The sequence below is a fragment of the Natator depressus genome, chromosome 2 (genome assembly GCF_965152275.1).
Source record: "Natator depressus isolate rNatDep1 chromosome 2, rNatDep2.hap1, whole genome shotgun sequence".
NCBI lineage: Eukaryota > Metazoa > Chordata > Testudines > Cheloniidae > Natator > Natator depressus.
The window spans coordinates 264117261-264137304 of record NC_134235.1 but is presented as its reverse complement, the minus strand read 5'-3'; the positions used below and the strand labels follow the sequence as shown (position 1 = coordinate 264137304).

Sequence of the window (20044 nt, the reverse complement as noted above, 5' to 3'; positions counted from 1 at the left end):
GAACCTAACAGCTCACCCCTGCCGTGTGCCCCCCCATCCTGCCCAGCCCACCCTGGCACGTGCCCCGCAGCCCATTCCCTGGGGGAGACCTGCGCTGACCCTGCCATGCTGCCCCCAGGGAAGAACGACATCTTTGGGGAGCCGCTGAACCTGTATGCGCGGCCGGGCAAGTCCAATGCGGACGTGCGGGCTCTGACTTACTGTGACCTGCACAAGATCCAGCGGGAGGAGCTGCTGGAGGTGCTGGACATGTACCCCGAGTTCTCGGACCGCTTCTGGGCCAGCCTGGAAATCACCTTCAACTTGCGCGACGTGAGAGCCGGGGGGGGGGGGGGGGGGGCTGGGGGGGTGCCAGGCTAGGGTGGGGGAGAGCTCCAGGGGTGCTCAGCCAGGGCCGGGGGGGAGAGTTCTGGGGGCGCCAGGCCAGGGAGGAGAGCTTTGGGGGTGCTCAGCCAGGCTAGGGGGAGCTCCGGGGTCACTCAGACAGGCTGTGGGAGGGAGACCTTTGGGGGCACTCAGCCAGGCTGGTGGAGCTCCGGGGGACTTTGCCAGTCTGGTGGGGCCTCTGTGGGCTCTCGGCCAGGCTGAGGGGGAGAACCCTGCCTGCCCCTGACCCCAATCCACCCCCACCCAGCCATCAACCCTGCCCTCAACTAACCACCAGTGTATTCACCCACCCACCCACTGTGCCATCCACCAACCTGTCCCCCACCTAGCAGCGCCCCCACCCACCTAACCACCAGTGTATCCATTTCCCCTTCTCCCCCACCTGCCCCCTCCCCAGTTCCCAGCCCGGCTCACGGCTCCCCTTTGTTGCAGACCAACATGATCCCCGGATCCCCTGGAAGCACCGAGCTGGACGGCAGCTTCAACCGGTTGCGGCGCCGCAAACTCTCCTTCCGCCGGCGCACAGACAAGGGTGAGTGGGAGGGGGCAGCAAGCTCGAGGGGCCAGGGGCCTCCCCCAGCATAGGCTCTGTGCCCTGCCCAGGGCACCAGCCCCTCTCCCAGCGCAGGATCTGTGTCTCCGCCCAGGATGCCAGCCCCTACTCCTGGGGGAATTCTGTGCCAAAAAAATAAAAAATTCTGCAACAGAAAATTAAAAATTCTGTGTGCAATATTTTAAAATTCTGCTTATTTTATTTGTCAAAATAACACACTATTATCACACCAGTTTCAATTATTTTTGGTCATTTATTTCAAAATACCTGCCAGCAAGAAAGTCTGTAACAATACAGACAAGAATGAAGATTCAGGAGATGTTTTTTGACAAATAGATTCCTTAGTAGGCATATTAATACAGAACTGTGAATAAGAATTCATTTAACCTACAGTACAGAACCGTATTTCCTGCACCCCCCAGAAGCAGTGCAAAGGCTGGAGGGGAGTCGGGTAACGGAGGAGCTGAGGGAGAGGGAAGCAAATAGCTGGGAAGGAGCCTGGGTGTCAACTTGGAGGGTTGTTGGGTGTGGGTGAGAAAAGTATGGAACAGGGTTTGCGGGGAGGGGATTGTAGGGAGCTTCCCTCATGCAGATCCTGGCTGACCCTTAGCCTCTCCCATTCAGTCAGGCACATCTGCCCCTGTTCCCATGTGTTCCTGTACCTCCATGTGTCCTTGCACCACCTGTCCACGTGTGTCCCTCCACCCCCATACAGACACCCACTCCCCCCATCCCCATGTGGCCCTGCACCCCCTCCTTTTGTCCCGAGATGTCTCTGTGCCCCCTCCACCATCCACATGTGTCTCTGTGCCCCCACCCAGCCACTCCCTGGTCCCTATGTGTCCCTGTCCACCCTCCCCCTGTCCCCATGTTTCCCTGTACCCCCTCCCCCATTCCCATGTGTCTCTGTGCCCCCCCCAGCCGTTTCCCTGTCCCTATATAGCTCTGCACCCTCTCCCCCATCACCATGTGGCCCTGCACCTCCTTCCCCCCTGTGGCCCTGCACCTCCACTCCCATTCAGCTGCCGCCCCAGTCTGTCCTCTCCCACTAGCCCTTATGAGCCCCTGTCTAACCCCCCACAGCACCCCACGTTGTCTGTTTCCCCATTGCCCCTGTCTCCTGACCTGGCCTGACAGGCGCAGCGAAGAAGGCAGGCTCTTTCTCTTCCCTATCTGGCCAGGAGCTGCTGCTTTGTTCTATCATCACAGCACCGTCTGGTGGGAAAAAGGCAGAATTGCAGCAATATTTCGGCAGAAGCTTTTTTCTGTGCAAAAAATTTAAAATATGCACAGCTAATTAATTAGGCATGTGTGCAGTGGTGCAGAATTCCCCAGGAGTAAACCCGTCTCCCAGCGCAGGCTCCATGCCCCATCCAGGGTGCCAGCCCCTCTCCCAGCACAGGCTCCTTGCCCCGCCCAGGGCACAGGGGGCTCTGCCCTGGCACTGGACCCCCAGCTGGCTCCTCCCGGCCAGCAGCCATGGCCCTGCCTGCACCAGCCCCAGCAGATGTGCTTCCTCCCCAGCCTGGCTCTGTGGAACACTCACTCTCTGCCCCCAACTCCGCAGACCCGGAGAACGCCGGGGAGCTGAGGAGCAGCCAGAAGCCACTGCGGACGGGTTGGAACCACCAGGCGCCGGGGGTCCCGGAGGACCAGCCCAAGTGGGAGCCCTCCAGCTCGCCCTCCAGCGACGAGGATGAGCGCCCCACGCCCATCGCCAGCGCCTGCCAGCTCTCACCCTTCTGCGCCAATGGGGAGCTGCTCAGCCAGGGCGACGGGCAGCCCAAGGGCAGCGAGAACTGCAGCCCCCTCTCAGGTGGGACAGAGCATGGCACAAGGACAGGCACCATGTGGGGAGAGCCCTGGATCTGGGTGCCTGGGGGGGGCACCATGAGGAACAGGTGCCCTGAGGGGATGGGAACCATGGGGTGGGCACTACAGGGAGGGGAAGGCTCCAGGAGGGTGCTGTGGGGGGAGAGGCTCCAGGGGACTGGCTGCCGGGGGTGGGTGGTGTGGAGGGAGGAGAGGGGCTCCAGGGAACCGGTGCCAGGGGGCACAGGCTCGTCACAGGCCTGATGGCTCCCTATTGCTGTGGGGGTGTCACTGTCTGGGGTGGCTCAGGCCTGCAGGCACCCCCCTCAACCAGTGCCAGGAGTGGCCACGCTGAGCACAGCCGAGCGATGCTGCCGTGTGTCTAACCGGCCTGGCCCACGGGCAGCTGGCTGCGCCCAGCCATGTCTGAGGCAGGACAGCGAGGCCAAGCCTGGGCACAACCTAGCACCTGTCCGCAGCGCCAGACCCCCCTTGGCCTCTCAGGCACGTTCCTGGGCACCAACACTCATGCTGCCCCCGCTTTGGGCCCCCCCAGTCCCCTGCCCAAAGGGCACCAGCTAACGATGGGCAAGCGGCCCTCGCACTTCTCCTCAGCCCCGCGTCCAGCACACCCGCTGCCCACCGGGCTCCCTGTTAGCCCCCTGCCCTGGCACCCCATATCCCTCTCCTAAGCCAGGCAGGGCTCCTGCCCTGTGCTGCCTGCTCCCCTTTGCTGGGCAAGAGGCTTGGGCTGGCAGGTGACCTTGGTGCCCACACCCTTCCCCTCGGTGCCCACGCCCCTCCCCTGGCAGCCCTTTGTGCAGAGCGAGTCCATGGCCACAGGCAGGCACCGACCTCGGCGCCCTCTGCCAGCCGGCCGCGGTCCCACGACATCAGCAGCACAGGGACGAGACACCCCGATGTTGGCGCTCGCGCAGCGCCCGCACTCCTCACAGGCCCCATGGAGCTAGTGGGGGAGGGCCCCATATAGATGGTGGGGGTGGAGGCAGGCCTGGCAGGGGAGGGGGGGGCAGGCCCCTTATGGACCGCGGTGCAGGGGTGTGGGCCCCACAGGGACAGCAGGGGAGTGGTGCTGACGCCATATGGATGGTAGGGGAAGGGGGCAGGCCCCAGAGGGACAGCAAAGCAGAGTGGGCCCCACAGGGACAGTGGGGGGAGGGGTGCAGGCCCCACAGGGATAGCAAAGGGGGGTGGACCCCACAAGGACAGCAGGGGAGGTGTGCGGGCCCCACAGGGACAGTAGGGAAGGGGTGCGGGCCCCACAGCTTGGGGTGTGGGTCCCTTGGGCCCAGTGCCAGGCGTTGGTTGAGCCCCACCTGATGTCTCTGTATCACAGCTCAGCAGCCCCCGCGTGCCCCCAGCCCTGGCACCTGCCCCCTGGGGCACGGCCCTGACCCATCTCTGCCCTCTGCTCAGGGGCCTTCTCGGGGGTGTCCAACATCTTCAGCTTCTGGGGCGAGAGCCGGGGCCGGCAGTGCCAGGAGCTGCCCCGCTGCACCGTCCCAGCCCACGCCAGCCTCAGCATGGCCTGCCTTCCCGGGGCCACCGGCCCCGCTCCGAGGTGGAGAGCCGGCTGGACCAGCTGCAGCAGCAGCTCAACAGGTAGAGGAGGGGGCAGCTCATACACCTGGGGCAGGGGGAGTCCGGGGGCACGTGGGGGCAGGAGGCATGGCAGGGAAAGGCCCTGGGCGGGCAGGTGAGGGGCGGGGAACAGAGCGCATGGCAGGGAAAGGCCCTGGGGGGGCAGGTGAGGAGTGGGGAACGGGGGGCATGGCAGGGAAAGGCCCTGGGCGGGGGCAGGTGAGGGGCAGGGAACAGGGCGCATAGCAGGGAAAGGCCCTGGGGGGGCAGGTGAGGGGCGGGAAACAGGGGGCATGGCAGGGAAAGGCCCTGGAGGGGCAGGTGAGGGGCGGGGAACAGGGCGCATGGCAGGGAAAGGCCCTGGGGGGGCAGGTGAGGGTTGGGGAACAGGGGGCAAGGCAGGGAAAGGCTCTGGGAGGCAGGTGAGGGGCGGGGAACAGGGCGCATGGCAGGGAAAGGCCCTGGGGGGGCAGGTGAGGGGCAGGGAACAGGGCGCATGGCAGGGAAAGGCCCCGGGGCCCCCCAGTTCCAGCACCTCAGGCCTAGCCAGGTGTCTGCGGGGGGTGGTGTCTCCTGCCGGCCGAGGTGTTGCCCAGTGGGGGCAGGATCGTGCCCGGAGGTGTCTCTGGGCTGGCTGGGGGTGCCCCCCTCCCGGCTCAGCCCCTCATCTCCCGGCAGGCTGGAGACCCGCATGGCCGCGGACGTGGGCGCCATCATGCAGCTGCTGCAGCGGCAGGTCGGGCTGGTGCCGCCGGCCTATAGCACCGTGTCGTCGCCACCCCCAGGCCCGGAGTGCTCCCCACCACCCGGCCAGCCCTGCCCCCAGGTGAGACCCCTCGCTCCAGGGACCCACCGCGCAGCGCCAGCCCGGCACACCCCCTGCGGCCAACCATCGACGGACTCCGGCCAGGGCTGTGCCCTGGGGACACGGGGCAGGTCGCCCAGCCGCTGGGTCAGAAACCGAACCGAGATCCCCGGGGGGAACAGCCGGGACCACCGGGCCCTCCTTCACCAGCGCCCCTCACTCCCGACCCGCAGCCCCCTGCCGGCCCAGCCACGGGCTCCCCACGCTGAGCTCCGCCAGCGCCCCTCACTCCCGACCCGCAGCCCCCTGCCGGCCCAGCCACGGGCTCCCCACGCCGAGCTCCGCCAGCGCCCCTCACTCCCGACCGCAGCCCCCTGCCGGCCCAGCCACGGGCTCCCCACGCCGAGCTCCGCCAGCGCCCCTCACTCCCGACCCGCAGCCCCCTGCCGGCCCAGCCACGGGCTCCCCACGCCGAGCTCCGCCAGCGCCCCTCACTCCCGACCCGCAGCCCCCTGCCGGCCCAGCCACGGGCTCCCCACGCCGAGCTCCGCCAGCGCCCCTCACTCCCGACCCGCAGCCCCCTGCCGGCCCAGCCACGGGCTCCCACGCCGAGCTCCGCCAGCGCCCCTCACTCCCGACCCGCAGCCCCCTGCCGGCCCAGCCCTGCCCCTCTGCAGTGCCCTGTGGCACTGAACAGTGCCGTCGCTCGGTGAGTTCTGGGCTGCGGTCAGTCGTGGTGTCGGCAGCCTGGTTCCCTGGGCAGCGGGCGGCTGCTGACAGCATCTCACCCGCCCGCAGGTTCCCAGTTACCCGGTGCCGTTCCAGTTCCCGCAGCCGCCCAGCCCAGAGCTGCCCTGCGAGCCGCCCCCCCGGCGCCGCTCCCTCCCTGGACAGCTGGCCCCGCCGCCGGACTCACAGACCCTGCAGAGACACTGCTCCGACCCGGGGAGTTAATCGGCAGGACGGGGACGGGGCCCGGAGCCCGGCGCAGGGGGGCCAGGGCTTCAGGGCTGCCGCCCCCTCCCCGCCCCCAAGGACAACAGTGCCGCCTGGGTGCGGGCCTGGCCACACGCTAGCCAAGCAGGAGCCACGGGCCGAGCCCACGCGGCCAGGATGTTAGCTGGCCTAACGGATCCAGGACGGGGCCCGCCCGCCCTGCGTGCCCTGCTGTGCCCAGAGACCGGCACAAAGAAACAGAGACTGGCCGGGGAAGGACCCGCAGCCCAGGACCCTGGAACATATCACGGGGCCGGGCCGACACAGCGCGGCCTCCTGCAGCCAGGGCTGGCCCCCAGGGGTGCTGGGCGGGCGGGCGAAAGGGGCTGAGCACGCTGGGTGCCCAGGTCTTATCTGCCTGGCTGCCCTGTGTGTACCCTGATATGAGCACCCGTGTGCGCCGCTGGCAGGGGGAGAGGGAGCACCGTGTGTGTGCGGCTCTGTTCTGTGTGTGTGTGTGTGTGTGTGTGGCCCTGTTCCCTGGGCGGGGGGGAGCCCTGTTCCGTGGGGGGGGGGGCAGTGTGTGTGTGCGGCCCTGTTCCCTGGGGGGGGGGGGGGGGAGCCCTGTTCCGTGTGGGGGGGGGGCAGTGTGTGTGTGCGTCCCTGTTCCCTGGGCGGGGGGGAGCCCTGTTCCGTGTGTGTAGGGGGGTCACTGTGTGTGTGCGTCCCTGTTCCCTGGGTGGGGGGAGCCCCTGTTCCGTGTGTGTAGGGGGGTCACTGTGTGTGTGCGTCCCTGTTCCCTGGGTGGGGGGGAGCCCTGTTCCGTGTGTGTAGGGGGGTCACTGTGTGTGTGCGTCCCTGTTCCCTGGGTGGGGGGGATTACTGTGTGTGCGTCCCTGTTCCGTGTGTGTAGGGGGGTCACTGTGTGTGCGCGGCCCTGTTCCCTGGGCGGGGGGGGGGGAGCCCTGTTCCGTGTGTGTAGGGGGGTCACTGTGTGTGTGCGGCCCTGTTCCCTGGGCGGGGGGGGGAGCCCTGTTCCGTGTGTGTAGGGTGGTCACTGTGTGTGTGCGTCCCTGTTCCCTGGGCGGGGGGGGAGCCCTGTTCCGTGTGTGTAGGGTGGTCACTGTGTGTGTGCGTCCCTGTTCCCTGGGCGGGGGGGAGCCCTGTTCCGTGTGTGTGTGTGGGGGGCAGTGTGTGTGTGCGGCCCTGTTCCCTGGGCCGGGGGGGAGCCCTGTTCCGTGTGTGTAGGGGGGTCACTGTGTGTGTGCGGCTCTGTTCCCTGGGCGGGGGGGGGGGGGGGGGAGCCCTGTTCCGTGTGTGTGTGGGGGGCAGTGTGTGTGTGCGGCCCTGTTCCCTGGGCGGGGGGGGGGAGCCCTGTTCCGTGTGTGTGTGTGGGGCAGTCTGTGTGTGCGGCCCTGTTCCCTGGGCGGGGGGGGGGGGGAGCCCTGTTCCATGTGTGTAGGGGGGTCACTGTGTGTGTGCGGCCCTGTTCCCTGGGCGGGGGGGAGCCCTGTTCCGTGTGGGGGGGGTCATTGTGTGTGTGCGGCCTTGTTCCCTGGGCGGGGGGGGGCAGTGTGTGTGTGTGGCCCTGTTCCCTGGGCGGGGGGGGGGGGGAGCCCTGTTCCGTGTGTGCAGGGGGGTCACTGTGTGTGTGTGGGGCCCTGTTCCCTGGGCGAGGGGGAGCCCTGTTCCGTGTGTGTGTGTGGGGGGCAGTGTGTGTGTGCGGCCCTGTTCCCTGGGCGGGGGGGGGAGCCCTGTTCCGTGTGTGTAGGGGGGTCACTGTGTGTGTGTGGCCCTGTTCCCTGGGCAGGGGGGAGCCCTGTTCTGTGTGTGGGGGGGGTCACTGTGTGTGTGCGGCCCTGTTCCCTGGGCGGGGGGAGCCCTGTTCCGTGTGGGGGGGGGGCAGTGTGTGTGTGTGCGGTTCTGTTCTGTGTGTATATATAGAGAGAGATGGTCCTGTGCAGTTTTTGGGGGGGACTGGTGTGGGGGACGGGAGTTGGGTCCCTGTGTGCGTGTCTGGGCCCTGCTCCCTATGTGTGTGTGTCTAGGAGAGGGGCTGTTCTGTGTGTTTGTGTGTCTACGTGGGGGCTAGGGGGGCCCCATTCCCTGTGTGTGTGTGTTGGGGGGGGCTGTTCCCTGTGGGGGGTGCAGCGCCCCGCTCTGGGCGCACACGGCTGGCCCTGCTGTGGGGGGAGGTGACTGGCAGGGCCATGGGCTGCTCCCCATCCCTGCTGGCAAGGTGGCCCCTGCTCACGTACCCGTCTCCTGCCAGTGCCCCCACGCGCCCCATCTCTGGGCTGCCGTTCCCCAGCCGGCCCCCTCCTTGGGGCTCACTGGGGCAGCTGTGCCCTGGAGCCCTGAGCTGTCTGGCAGGTACCGCCCCCTCCCCTGGCCTGCCCCGAACCCCACCGGGGGGACAGCTGAGAGTCTGCCCTGTCCCCGGAGGGGGGCTCTCCCCATGCTGTGCAGAGGGTGGGGAGCCACACCCCCCCTGAGCCCCTGGCTCCCTTCCACGCCGTGGGGGTGGGGGGAGCAGCCCGGTCCGGGGGGCTCTCGTCAGCGACCCGCCGGCAGGCTCCAAGTGGCGTGTGCTGTCCTTGTGCCATGTCCTGTAGCGGGCACTGCCCGGTCTGTGTCTCCCCCACATCCCCGCATGGCGCCTTCACGTGACCCCCCAGCGCGCCAATAAACCAGCCAACGATGCCTCCATCTGCCTCTGCGCCTCGGGGGGGGCACCACGGACATGCGCCAGCCTGGGAGTACTGGGGCAGCCCTGGGACACGGCTCTGCCAGGGGGGTCCAGCCCTGGGACGCCACACAGCCCCCACCTGGGACGTGGCCCCTCCCACACTTTGGACTGGGGGATCAGCTGTGGGTCACAGCCAGTACTACCTGGCATGGGGGGGCCAGACCTGCGGGGGGACACTACAAGCACCAGCTTGTCAGGAAATGGTGCCCAGGGCTCCCGCCCCATTGGACCCCCCCTGCAGCCCGGCACCCCCTGGTGTGTCCCCAACTTCACAGCCCCTACTCGCCCCGCCCCCCGCCCGCTGTCCGCACCTCCTGCCCCACCATTGTGTCCGGCTCCCGGCAGCACAGCGCCCCTCCGTGTCGGGGGGTCCCAGCGCAGGCCCTGCCCTGCTCAGTGGTGGGCGTGGGGCCTGGGGGAGCTGGCTGTGCCTGGGGGGTCCAGTGGGGCAGGCAGCAGGCCGGGCAGGCTGCGGGATCGTATCCCCTACACCGGACCGAGAGCGTGCACACGCCAACCCAGAGCCCCCCCCACGTCTCCCCCATGCCTGCAGACACGGCGCTCCCCCCAGCTCCCCATACGGACACACCCAGCCCCCAGAGCCTCCACTCGCTGACCCCCGCCCAGAGTGCCCCACACGTCGCATGGGGGCGTGCAGCCCCAACAGACACCGCGGGCTGGGCAGAGACGTGTATTTACCGACTACAGTCCCCTTAGCACGGGGCCAAGCCCTTCAGTCTGCGCCCCCTCCCCCCCCGTACCCCCCAGGCCCAGCTGTCTGTGGGCGACCCCCGGGGCTAGGAGCTGCCGAGCTGCCCCACCCCCCGGTCCCGAGAGCCATGGCCCCAGCCGGCCGGAGCAGAGGCCAGGGGCCCCTTCGCGCCCGTGACGCCCGCCGGGCCCTGCTGCCGTGGGCAGGGCCCGGGCTCACTCCTGCCAGTAGGTGCCGTTGTAGTGGAAGGGCTCGGCGGAGACGCAGGGCCCCGGGCTGGCGGGCGTCCAGCGCTGGATCTCCACCCGGGCCGCGGCCGGGTCCCGGGGCCGCACGATGACCGGGCTGCGCGAGGCCACCGACGGGTCCTCGTCGAAGAAGTTGAAGGGGCGCAGGAAGAAGCCGACGGCGTTGCCGGGCGTGGCCGTGTTGGGCACGTCCTCAGCATGCGGGATGTGCAGGAAACCCACCGTCACCCAGGCCACCAGGTCCTGCCACGGACGAGAGCCACAGTCACTGGGGCCCCGGCACTGCCCCCCACAGCCTGGGGCCCCAATCCCACCCCCCACAGTCACTGGGGCCCTGGCACTGCCCCCCCAGCCTGGGGCCCCAATCCCACCCCCCACAGTCACTGGGGCCCTGGCACTGCCCCCTCCCCCAGCCTGGGGCCCCAATCCCACCCCCCACAGTCACTGGGGCCCTGATACTGCCCCCCACAGCCCAGGGCCCCCCTGACCTCCAGGGCCCCATCGCAACCCCCCACAGTCACTGGGGCCCTGGCACTGCCCCCTCCCCCAGCCTGGGGCCCCAATCCCAAACCCCAGAGTCACTGGGCCCCGGCACTGCCCCCCACAGCCTGGGGCCCCCCTGACCTCCAGGGCCCCATCCCAACCCCCACAGTCACTGGGGCCTTGGCACTGCCCCCACAGCCCGGGGCCCCAATCCCACCCCCCACAGTAACTGGGGCCCTGGCACTGCCCCCCCCCAGCCTGGGGCCCCAATACCACCCCCCACAGTCACTGGGGCCCCGGCACTGCCCCCCACAGCCTGGGGCCCCGTGCACCTCCAGGGCCCCATCCCAACCCCCCACAGTCACTGGGGCCCTGGCACTGCCCCCCACAGCCCGGGGCCCCAATCCCACCCCCCACAGTCACTGGGGCCCTGGCACTGCCCCCCACAGCCCGGGGCCCCAATCCCACCCCCCACAGTTACTGAGGCCCCGGCACTGCCCCCCACAGCCCGGGGCCTCCCTGCACCTCCAGGGTCCCAACCCCACCCCATACAGTCACTCCTGGGACCCCCTGCATTGCCGAGGTCCCAGCACTGACCCCCCCACAGCCTGGGCCCCACTTATGGCCTGGGGCTTCCCCACAGGCTGGGGCCCCACCCCCCAGAGTCATCACCCCGCACACACTGGGGGCCCAGCCCTGCCTCCCCCCATCCCCTCCTTTCCATAGAGAGCAGAGCCTCAGGGCCCCACCCCACGGTGCCCCCCACGGCCCCATGCAGGCTCAGGCCTGCCCAGCACCTGGTTCTCGATGTTCTCGTCGTTGCGGAGGAAGCTCTCGAAGTCGAGGGCCGGCTGCCAGGGGTCGTGCTGGGCGTACAGGCTGCTGCTGGTCGCCTCCTTCTCGTGGTGCCGCGTCACCGCCAGGTGGTACCTGCCCACAGCGGGTCCCGCAGCTGAGCCCCAGTCCCCCTGTGGGGTGCGGCCCGGCGGGCTCAAGGGAGACACCACCGCTGGGCAGGGCCCCCCCGGCCCCCGGGCATCCCCCCGGCTCCGTCCTTGGGCAGGGGCCCTGAGACCACCCCGGCCGGCCCTCCCGCGGTCCCACCCCTGCTGCTGATCAGCGCCAGTCCCAGAGACCCCAGGGCGCCCCCTGCCGGGCCCCCGGCTGTCCCGGCCCCCGGGTGCTGCTCCCTTGGGCCGCGGCCCCCGCGTGGTGTGGGGCCCCCCCGCTGGCTGCTGGGTCCCGGCCTTACCGTCCCCAGGCGACGCCCTGCTCCTCCTTCCAGCCGCGGGGCAGGACGCGGTCGGCCTGCGAGCTGTACTGGATGCGGTAGCTGCGCGGATGCCCCCAGCGGTTGCGCTGGGTGGGGCTGGAGATCAGCAGGTACCTGGGCAGGGCCGTGCCGAAGGGGAAGGCGGCTTGGCGCTCGCTCCGGCACGGCCGCCGGTGCAGACGGGGCTGCACCACCCGCTCGCCCGCCTGCCAGGGGTTGGAGATGTTCTCGAACCGCACGTCCACCGTCTCGAAGCTGTTCCGGGTGCCTGCGGGGGGCAGACGGGCTGTGAGGGGGGGCCTCGGGGCAGCCCAGGGGCTGGGGGGTATCCCTGCCCCCCGGTGAGGGACGCTTGGAAGGGCCCTGCCCTGTGCAGGGGCTGAGCTGCCACGAAGCTGGGAGCTTGCCCCGAGACCAGGGTAGCAGGTTGAGGCTGATGCTCCCCTGAGCTCCATCTGCCGTCATGGAAACAGGACTCCTGGGTCCATCCAACCTCAGCTTGGGGGATCCCATCGAGGAACAGCCCCTGGCCTGGGCACTGGTGGGGGAGGGAGCCCAGTAGCCATGAGCGGCCAGGGAGCAGGGAAAGAGCGGGGCTGGGTGGGGCTGTGCCAGGAAAGGACCCAGCTGGAGGGGCCGGAGGGGAGAAGGGAAACAGCGGGGCTGGGTGGGGCTGGGCCAGGGAAGGACCAGGCTGGAGGGGCTGGGTGGGGGGAGAAAGGCGAGGGTGGGGCTGTGCCGGGTGAGGACTGAGGCCGGGGGGCCGGGGCTGGGCAGGGCTGTGCCAGGTGGGGACAGAGGCCAGGAGGCCGGGGCTGGGCAGGGCTGTGCCGGGGGAGGACCGAGGCCGGGGGGCCGGGGCTGGCAGGGCTGTGCCGGGTGGGGACAGAGGCCAGGGGGCCGGGGCCGGGCAGGGCTGTGCCGGGGGGAGGACCTGGCTTGGGGGGCCGGGGCCGGGCAGGGCTGTGCCGGGGAAGGACCGAGGCCGGGGGGCCGGGGCCGGGCAGAGCTGTGCCGGGGAAGGACCGAGGCCGGGGGGCCGGGGCCGGGCAGGGCTGTGCCGGGGAAGGGCCGGGGCCGGGCAGGGCTGTCCCGGGGAAGGACCGAGGCCAGGGGCCGGGGCCGGGCAGGGCTGTCCCGGGGAAGGACCGAGGCCAGGGGCCGGGGCTGGCAGGGCTGTGCCGGGGAAGGACCGAGGCCGGGGGGCCGGGGCCGGGCAGGGCTGTCCCAGGGAAGGACCGAGGCCGGGGGGCCGGGGCCGGGCAGGGCTGTGCCGGGGGAGGACCGAGGCCAGGGGCCGGGGCCGGGCAGGGCTGTGCCGGGGAAGGACCGAGGCCAGGGGCCGGGGCCGGGCAGGGCTGTCCCGGGGAAGGACCGAGGCCGGGGGGCCGGGGCCGGGCAGGGCTGTCCCGGGGAAGGACTGAGGCCGGGGGGCCGGGGCCGGGCAGGGCTGTGCTGGGTGAGGACTGAGGCCAGGGAGCCGGGGCCGGGCAGGGCTGTCCCGGGGAAGGACCGAGGCCGGGGGCCGGGGCCGGGCAGGGCTGTGCCGGGGAAGGACCGAGGCCGGGGGGCCGGGGCTGGCAGGGCTGTGCCGGGGAAGGACCGAGGCCGGGGGGCCGGGGCTTGCAGGGCTGTGCCGGGGAAGGACCGAGGCCGGGGGGCCGGGGCTGGCAGGGCTGTGCCGGGGAAGGACCGAGGCCGGGGGGCCGGGGCCGGGCAGGGCTGTGCCGGGGAAGGACCGAGGCCGGGGGGCCGGGGCCGGGCAGGGCTGTGCCGGGGAAGGACCGAGGCCGGGGGCCGGGGCCGGGCAGGGCTGTGCCGGGGGAGGACCGAGGCCGGGGGGCCGGGGCTGGCAGGGCTGTGCCGGGGAAGGACCGAGGCCGGGGGGCCGGGGCTGGCAGGGCTGTGCCGGGGAAGGACCGAGGCCGGGGGGCCGGGGCCGGGCAGGGCTGTGCTGGGGAAGGACCGAGGCCGGGGGGCCGGGGCTGGCGGGGGCTGTGCCGGGGAAGGACCGAGGCCGGGGGGCCGGGGCTGGGCAGGGCTGTGCCAGGTGGGGACAGAGGCCAGGGGGCCGGGGCTGGGCAGGGCTGTGCCGGGGAAGGACCGAGGCCAGGGGCCGGGGCTGGACAGGGCTGTGCTGGGTGAGGACCGAGGCCAGGGAGCCGGGGCCGGGCAGGGCTGTGCCGGGGAAGGACCGAGGTCAGGGGCCGGGGCCGGGCAGGGCTGTCCCGGGGAAGGACCGAGGCCGGGGGGCCGGGGCCGGGCAGGGCTGTGCCGGGGAAGGACCGAGGCCGGGGGGCCGGGGCTGGCAGGGCTGTGCCGGGGAAGGACCGAGGCCGGGGGGCCGGGGCTTGCAGGGCTGTGCCGGGGAAGGACCGAGGCCGGGGGGCCGGGGCTGGCAGGGCTGTGCCGGGGAAGGACCGAGGCCGGGGGGCCGGGGCCGGGCAGGGCTGTGCCGGGGAAGGACCGAGGCCGGGGGGCCGGGGCCGGGCAGGGCTGTGCCGGGGAAGGACCGAGGCCGGGGGCCGGGGCCGGGCAGGGCTGTGCCGGGGGAGGACCGAGGCCGGGGGGCCGGGGCTGGCAGGGCTGTGCCGGGGAAGGACCGAGGCCGGGGGGCCGGGGCTGGCAGGGCTGTCCCGGGGAAGGACCGAGGCCGGGGGGCCGGGGCCGGGCAGGGCTGTGCTGGGGAAGGACCGAGGCCGGGGGGCCGGGGCTGGCGGGGCTGTGCCGGGGAAGGACCGAGGCCGGGGGGCCGGGGCTGGGCAGGGCTGTGCCAGGTGGGGACAGAGGCCAGGGGGCCGGGGCTGGGCAGGGCTGTGCCGGGGAAGGACCGAGGCCAGGGGCCGGGGCTGGACAGGGCTGTGCTGGGTGAGGACCGAGGCCAGGGAGCCGGGGCCGGGCAGGGCTGTGCCGGGGAAGGACCGAGGTCAGGGGCCGGGGCCGGGCAGGGCTGTCCCGGGGAAGGACCGAGGCCGGGGGGCCGGGGCCGGGCAGGGCTGTGCCGGGGAAGGACCGAGGCCAGGGGCCGGGGCCGGGCAGGGCTGTGCCGGGGAAGGACCGAGGCCAGGGGCCGGGGCCGGGCAGGGCTGTGCCGGGGAAGGACCGAGGCCAGGGGCCGGGGCCGGGCAGGGCTGTGCTGGGGAAGGACCGAGGCCAGGGGGCCGGGGCCGGGCAGGGCTGTGCTGGGGGAGGACCGAGGCCAGGGGCCGGGGCCGGGCAGGGCTGTCCCGGGGAAGGACCGAGGCCGGGGGGCTGGGGCTGGCAGGGCTGTGCCGGGGGAGGACCGAGGCCGGGGGCCGGGGCCGGGCAGGGCTGTCCCGGGGAAGGACCGAGGCCAGGGGCCGGGGCCGGGCAGGGCTGTCCCGGGGAAGGACCGAGGCCGGGGGGCCGGGGCCGGGCAGGGCTGTGCCGGGGGAGGACCGAGGCCGGGGGGCCGGGGCTGGCGGGGCTGTGCCGGGGAAGGACCGAGGCCGGGGGGCCGGGGCTGGCAGGGCTGTGCCGGGGAAGGACCGAGGCTGGGGGGCCGGGGCTGGCAGGGCTGTGCCGGGGAAGGACCGAGGCCGGGGGGCCGGGACCGGGCAGGGCTGTGCCGGGGAAGGACCGAGGCTGGGGGGCCGGGGCTGGCAGGGCTGTGCCGGGGAAGGACCGAGGCCGGGGGGCCGGGGCTGGGCAGGGCTGTGCCAGGTGGGGACAGAGGCCAGGGGGCCGGGGCTGGGCAGGGCTGTGCCGGGGAAGGACCGAGGCCAGGGGCCGGGGCTGGACAGGGCTGTGCTGGGTGAGGACCGAGGCCAGGGAGCCGGGGCCGGGCAGGGCTGTGCCGGGGAAGGACCGAGGTCAGGGGCCGGGGCCGGGCAGGGCTGTGCCGGGGAAGGACCGAGGCCGGGGGGCCGGGGCTGGCAGGGCTGTGCCGGGTGGGGACAGAGGCCAGGAGGCCGGGGCCGGGCAGGGCTGTGCCGGGGGAGGACCTGGCTTGGGGGGCCGGGGCCGGGCAGGGCTGTGCCGGGGAAGGACCGAGGCCAGGGGCCGGGGCCGGGCAGGGCTGTGCCGGGGAAGGACCGAGGCCAGGGGCCGGGGCCGGGCAGGGCTGTGCCGGGGAAGGACCGAGGCCAGGGGCCGGGGCCGGGCAGGGCTGTGCTGGGGGAGGACCGAGGCCAGGGGCCGGGGCCGGGCAGGGCTGTCCCGGGGAAGGACCGAGGCCAGGGGCCGGGGCCGGGCAGGGCTGTCCCGGGGAAGGACCGAGGCCGGGGGGCCGGGGCCGGGCAGGGCTGTGCCGGGGAAGGACCGAGGCCGGGGGGCCGGGACCGGGCAGGGCTGTGCCGGGGGAGGACCGAGGCCAGGGGCCGAGGCCGGGCAGGGCTGTCCCGGGGAAGGACGGAGGCCGGGGGGCCGGGGCCGGGCAGGGCTGTGCCGGGGAAGGACCGAGGCCGGGGGGCCGGGGACGGGCAGGGCTGTGCCGGGGAAGGACCGAGGCCGGGGGGCCGGGGCCGGGCAGGGCTGTCCCAGGGAAGGACCGAGGCCAGGGGCCGGGGCCGGGCAGGGCTGTGCCGGGGAAGGACCGAGGCCGTGGGCCGGGGCCGGGCAGGGCTGTGCCGGGGAAGGACCGAGGCCGGGGGCCGGAGCCGGGCAGGGCTGTCCCGGGGAAGGACCGAGGCCGGGGGGCCGGGGCCGGGCAGGGCTGTGCCCGGGAAGGACCGAGGCCAGGGGCCGGGGCCGGTCAGGGCTGTCCCGGGGAAGGACCGAGGCCGGGGGCCGGGGCCGGGCAGGGCTGTGCCGGGGAAGGACCGAGGCCGGGGGGCCGGGGCCGGGCAGGGCTGTGCCGGGGAAGGACCGAGGCCGGGGGGCCGGGGCTGGCAGGGCTGTGCCGGGGAAGGACCGAGGCCGGGGGGCCAGGGCCGGGCAGGGCTGTCCCGGGGAAGGACCGATGCCAGGGGCCGGGGCCGGGCAGGGCTGTGCCGGGGAAGGACCGAGGCCAGGGGCCGGGGCCGGGGCCGGGCAGGGCTGTGCTGGGGAAGGACCGAGGCCAGGGGCCGGGGCTGGCAGGGCTGTGCCGGGGAAGGACCAAGGCCGGGGGGCCGGGGCTGGCAGGGCTCTGCCGGGGAAGGATCGAGGCCGGGGGGCCGGGGCCGGGCAGGGCTGTGCCGGGGAAGGACCGAGGCCGGGGGGCCGGGGCTGGCAGGGCTGTGCCGGGGGAGGACCGAGGCCGGGGGGCCGGGGCTGGCAGGGCTGTGCCGGGGGAGGACCCGGCTTGGGGGGCCGGGGCCGGGCAGGGCTTTGCTGGGGAAGGACCGAGGCCAGGGGCCGGGGCTGGCAGGGCTGTCCCGGGGAAGGACCGAGGCCGGGGGACCGGGGCCGGGCAGGGCTGTGCCGGGGAAGGACCGAGGCCGGGGGCCGGGGCCGGGCAGGGCTGTGCCGGGGGAGGACCGAGGCCGGGGGGCCGGGGCTGGCAGGGCTGTGCCGGGGAAGGACCGAGGCCGGGGGCCGGGGCTGGCAGGGCTGTGCCGGGGGAGGACCGAGGCCGGGGGCCGGGGCTGGCAGGGCTGTGCCGGGGAAGGACCGAGGCCGGGGGCCGGGGCCGGGCAGGGCTGTCCCGGGGAAGGACCGAGGCCGGGGGCCGGGGCTGGCAGGGCTGTGCCGGGGAAGGACCGAGGCCGGGGGGCCGGGGCTGGCAGGGCTGTGCCGGGGGAGGACCGAGGCCGGGGGGCCGGGGCTGGCAGGGCTGTGCCGGGGGAGGACCCGGCTTGGGGGGCCGGGGCCGGGCAGGGCTTTGCTGGGGAAGGACCGAGGCCAGGGGCCGGGGCTGGCAGGGCTGTCCCGGGGAAGGACCGAGGCCGGGGGACCGGGGCCGGGCAGGGCTGTGCCGGGGAAGGACCGAGGCCGGGGGCCGGGGCCGGGCAGGGCTGTGCCGGGGGAGGACCGAGGCCGGGGGCCGGGGCCGGGCAGGGCTGTGCCGGGGAAGGACCGAGGCCGGGGGGTGGGGGCCGGGCAGGGCTGTGCCGGGGAAGGACCGAGGCCGGGGGGCCGGGGCTGGCAGGGCTGTGCCGGGGAAGGACCGAGGCCGGGGGGTCGGGGCTGGCAGGGCTGTGCTGGGGAAGGACCGAGGCCGGGGGCCGGGGCTGGCAGGGCTGTGCCGGGGAAGGACCGAGGCCGGGGGGTCGGGGCTGGCAGGGCTGTGCTGGGGAAGGACCGAGGCCGGGGGCCGGGGCTGGCAGGGCTGTCCCGGGGAAGGACCGAGGCCGGGGGGCCGGGGCTGGCAGGGCTGTCCCGGGGAAGGACCGAGGCCGGGGGGCCGGGGCCGGGCAGGGCTGTCCCGGGGAAGGACCGAGGCCGGGGGGCCGGGGCCGGGCAGGGCTGTGCCGGGGGAGGACCGAGGCCGGGGGCCGGGGCTGGCAGGGCTGTGCCGGGGGAGGACCCGGCTTGCGGGGCGGGGACACGCACCGGCGACGTCCAGGTCCACCTTGTAGTGCACCAGGTGCGTGTGCAGGTTGCCCAGCAGGTCGTGGTGCAGGCGGGTGCCGTAGTGCAGGCCCGGGGGCGTGTAGAAGGTGGCGTGCAGGTAGCCGGTGGCGTGCACCTTGGCCTCCAGCACCCCGTTGGGGTAGAGCAGCACGTCCCAGATGTAGTCATAGTTGTAGACGGTGGCCGTGGTGCGCAGCACCAGCGCCCGCCCCTCCAGGCCCCCGTAGAAGCGGTAGCCGCCCTGGGCGTTGCTGTCGAAGTGGCGCCGCAGGGGCACGCCGGTGGGCAGCTCGAAGAGGCAGAGGGCGCGGGGGTAGCGCACCGGCCCCGGCGCGTCGTACAGGTGATGCACGTCCAGGTAGGTGGCCACCTCGGGGCAGTCGATGCCGGGCGCCAGCTCGTGGGCCAGGGTGCCCATGCCCCAGGAGCTGTCGATGAACTTGGTCTGCATGCCGGCGGGCGTGTGGCCCCCGTAGAAGGCCACGGCCTCCTGCACGCTCAGCTCGTGGGCCAGCCGCTGGCCATTGAAGCGCAGGTCGAAGAGCTGCAGGCCGGAGGAGGAGCGCAGCCGCAGGGCCAGGCGCCAGCCCCCGTACTCCACCAGGTTGCCCTGCACCCGGTAGCGCTTGCCCTGCGGCTCGCACACCTTGGCCCCGTGCACGTCCGTGGGCGTGCCGGTGCTGAAGCGGCCGCGGGGCTGGTAGGTGGAGAAGAGCAGCTCGGGCGCGGGCGGCGGGGCCAGGGCCAGCTCCCCGCGCTCGTAGCGCCCGGCCAGCTCCTGGGCGCTGGCGAAGTACTGCCCGTTGTACCAGAGCTGCTGCAGGGCCCAGCGGCCGGGGTCGCGGGAGCCGTGGTCCAGCAGCAGCTCCAGCCCCACGGGGTGCAGGAAGTGGCCCTCCACGGCGCGCTGGAGGATGAGCCAGGAGCGGCGCTCGCCGGGGCCCAGCCCGCGGGGCGCCACGTCCGAGAAGGTCAGGCAGCGCTGGCTGCAGTTGTGGTACCAGAAGCCGGCGGTGTCGCGCAGCAGCCGGTCCAGCGGCTCCAGCAGCTGCAGCAGCCGGCGGTGCATCAGCTGGTACTCCAGCAGGCCGACGGGCCGCGCGGCGAAGGGGACGGGCCGCCCGCCCTTGTAGCTCACGGGCCGGCAGTAGCTGGGCCGCGGCAGGGGCCCCACCACAAACTCGGTGACGTTGGGCTGGGCCTGCTCCCCGAAGAAGATGATGGCGCGGGCCAGGCGTGGCGGGCGGGGGCTGCCCCCGTCCAAGAACTGCAGGGCCTGGCTCTTCCTGGGCACCTGCAGCTCCACCAGGAAGAGGCTGTTGCTGGCCAGCGAGTCCGCGCGGCCGGCCACCAGCCCCAGCTCCGGCCGGCTCAGCAGGAAGCTCTGCACTGCCCGCAGCTCCGCCGGGCTCAGGTCAGCAAAGATCGATGCCCCCAGCTGGGGCGTGGGGCTGGCGCTGGCCAGGACGCCCAGCGCCACCACCACCCACGCGAGGGTCTCCAGCCGCATCTTCCCTGGGAACCTGGGCATCGAGAGGGGCCGCTCAGGGGGGCAGGAGCCGAGCCCGCTCTCCCCACCAGCCCCAGCCCTCCAGGCGCAGGAGCCGAGCCATGACTGCAGCAGCCCCACAAGGGTGGCACTGGGCTTTGCGCGCCCAGCTGGGGGCTCCATGCCATGCGCAGCAGGCCTGGGCTCAGCCTGGGCCATTGGCTCTGCAGGGGGACTGCGGGGAGCACCAGAGGGCAGGCCATGGGGCAGGCACTGCACCCATGCCAGGAGCTGGGGGAAACAGTGTGGGCCCTGCCCTACCCCTCAGGGCCCCAGGCAGCCCCAGCTCCTCAGCTGGTCACCCTCCTGGGCATGTGCCAGGGCACCTTCCCCTGCTCCCTCCAGCCCTGTCTGCTCTGCAGGTCCCTGCTCACCCCACTGGCACCCTGGCGCAGGAGCCAGTCCCGTTACAGCGCCTGGGGAGGGACACGGGAAGCCGGGCCCTGGCTGCCAGCCTGGGTTAGATGGGAACGCTGCGG

At 73.2% G+C, this 20044-nt stretch overlaps 2 protein-coding genes across 5 annotated transcripts in view; one reads left to right on the top strand and one right to left on the bottom strand.

Moving 5' to 3' along the window:
• KCNH2 (potassium voltage-gated channel subfamily H member 2) overlaps positions 1-6612 on the top strand; it is a 127671-nt gene extending 121059 nt beyond the window's left edge. For 2 of the 4 annotated variants that reach the window (XM_074946621.1, XM_074946618.1), the window contains 6 exons: positions 119-312; positions 820-919; positions 2508-2756; positions 4190-4375; positions 5033-5180; positions 5958-6612. In XM_074946621.1, coding sequence (XP_074802722.1) covers positions 119-312; positions 820-919; positions 2508-2756; positions 4190-4375; positions 5033-5180; positions 5958-6279 — 1199 coding nt within the window. In that variant the 3' untranslated portion in view covers positions 6280-6612. The remainder of the gene's footprint in view (positions 1-118; positions 313-819; positions 920-2507; positions 2757-4189; positions 4376-5032; positions 5181-5957) is intronic. The other 2 variants (XM_074946620.1, XM_074946619.1) reach the window with 2 other exon arrangements.
• Positions 6613-9643: 3031 nt separating this feature from the next.
• AOC1 (amine oxidase copper containing 1) lies at positions 9644-19688 on the bottom strand. Its single transcript, XM_074943588.1, has 4 exons — positions 17996-19688; positions 11540-11828; positions 11085-11217; positions 9644-10047 (listed from the first exon to the last, which is right to left on the bottom strand). The coding sequence occupies exons 1-4, from the start codon at positions 19686-19688 to the stop codon at positions 9772-9774; spliced, it is 2391 nt and encodes a 796-aa protein (XP_074799689.1). The 3' UTR covers positions 9644-9771.
• Positions 19689-20044: the final 356 nt, after the last annotated feature.

Excerpts from the sequence above, each read along its gene's own strand:
- AOC1 (XM_074943588.1), bottom strand. The coding sequence starts at position 19,688 with ATGGAGCCCCCAGCTGGGCGCGCAAAGCCCAGTGCCACCCTTGTGGGG. Across the intron at positions 11,218-11,539 it reads CAGGGCGTCGCCTGGGGACG|GTACCACCTGGCGGTGACGC; the intron begins GTAAGGCCGGGA and ends CGCTGTGGGCAG. Across the intron at positions 10,048-11,084 it reads ACGAGAACATCGAGAACCAG|GACCTGGTGGCCTGGGTGAC; the intron begins GTGCTGGGCAGG and ends CGTCCGTGGCAG.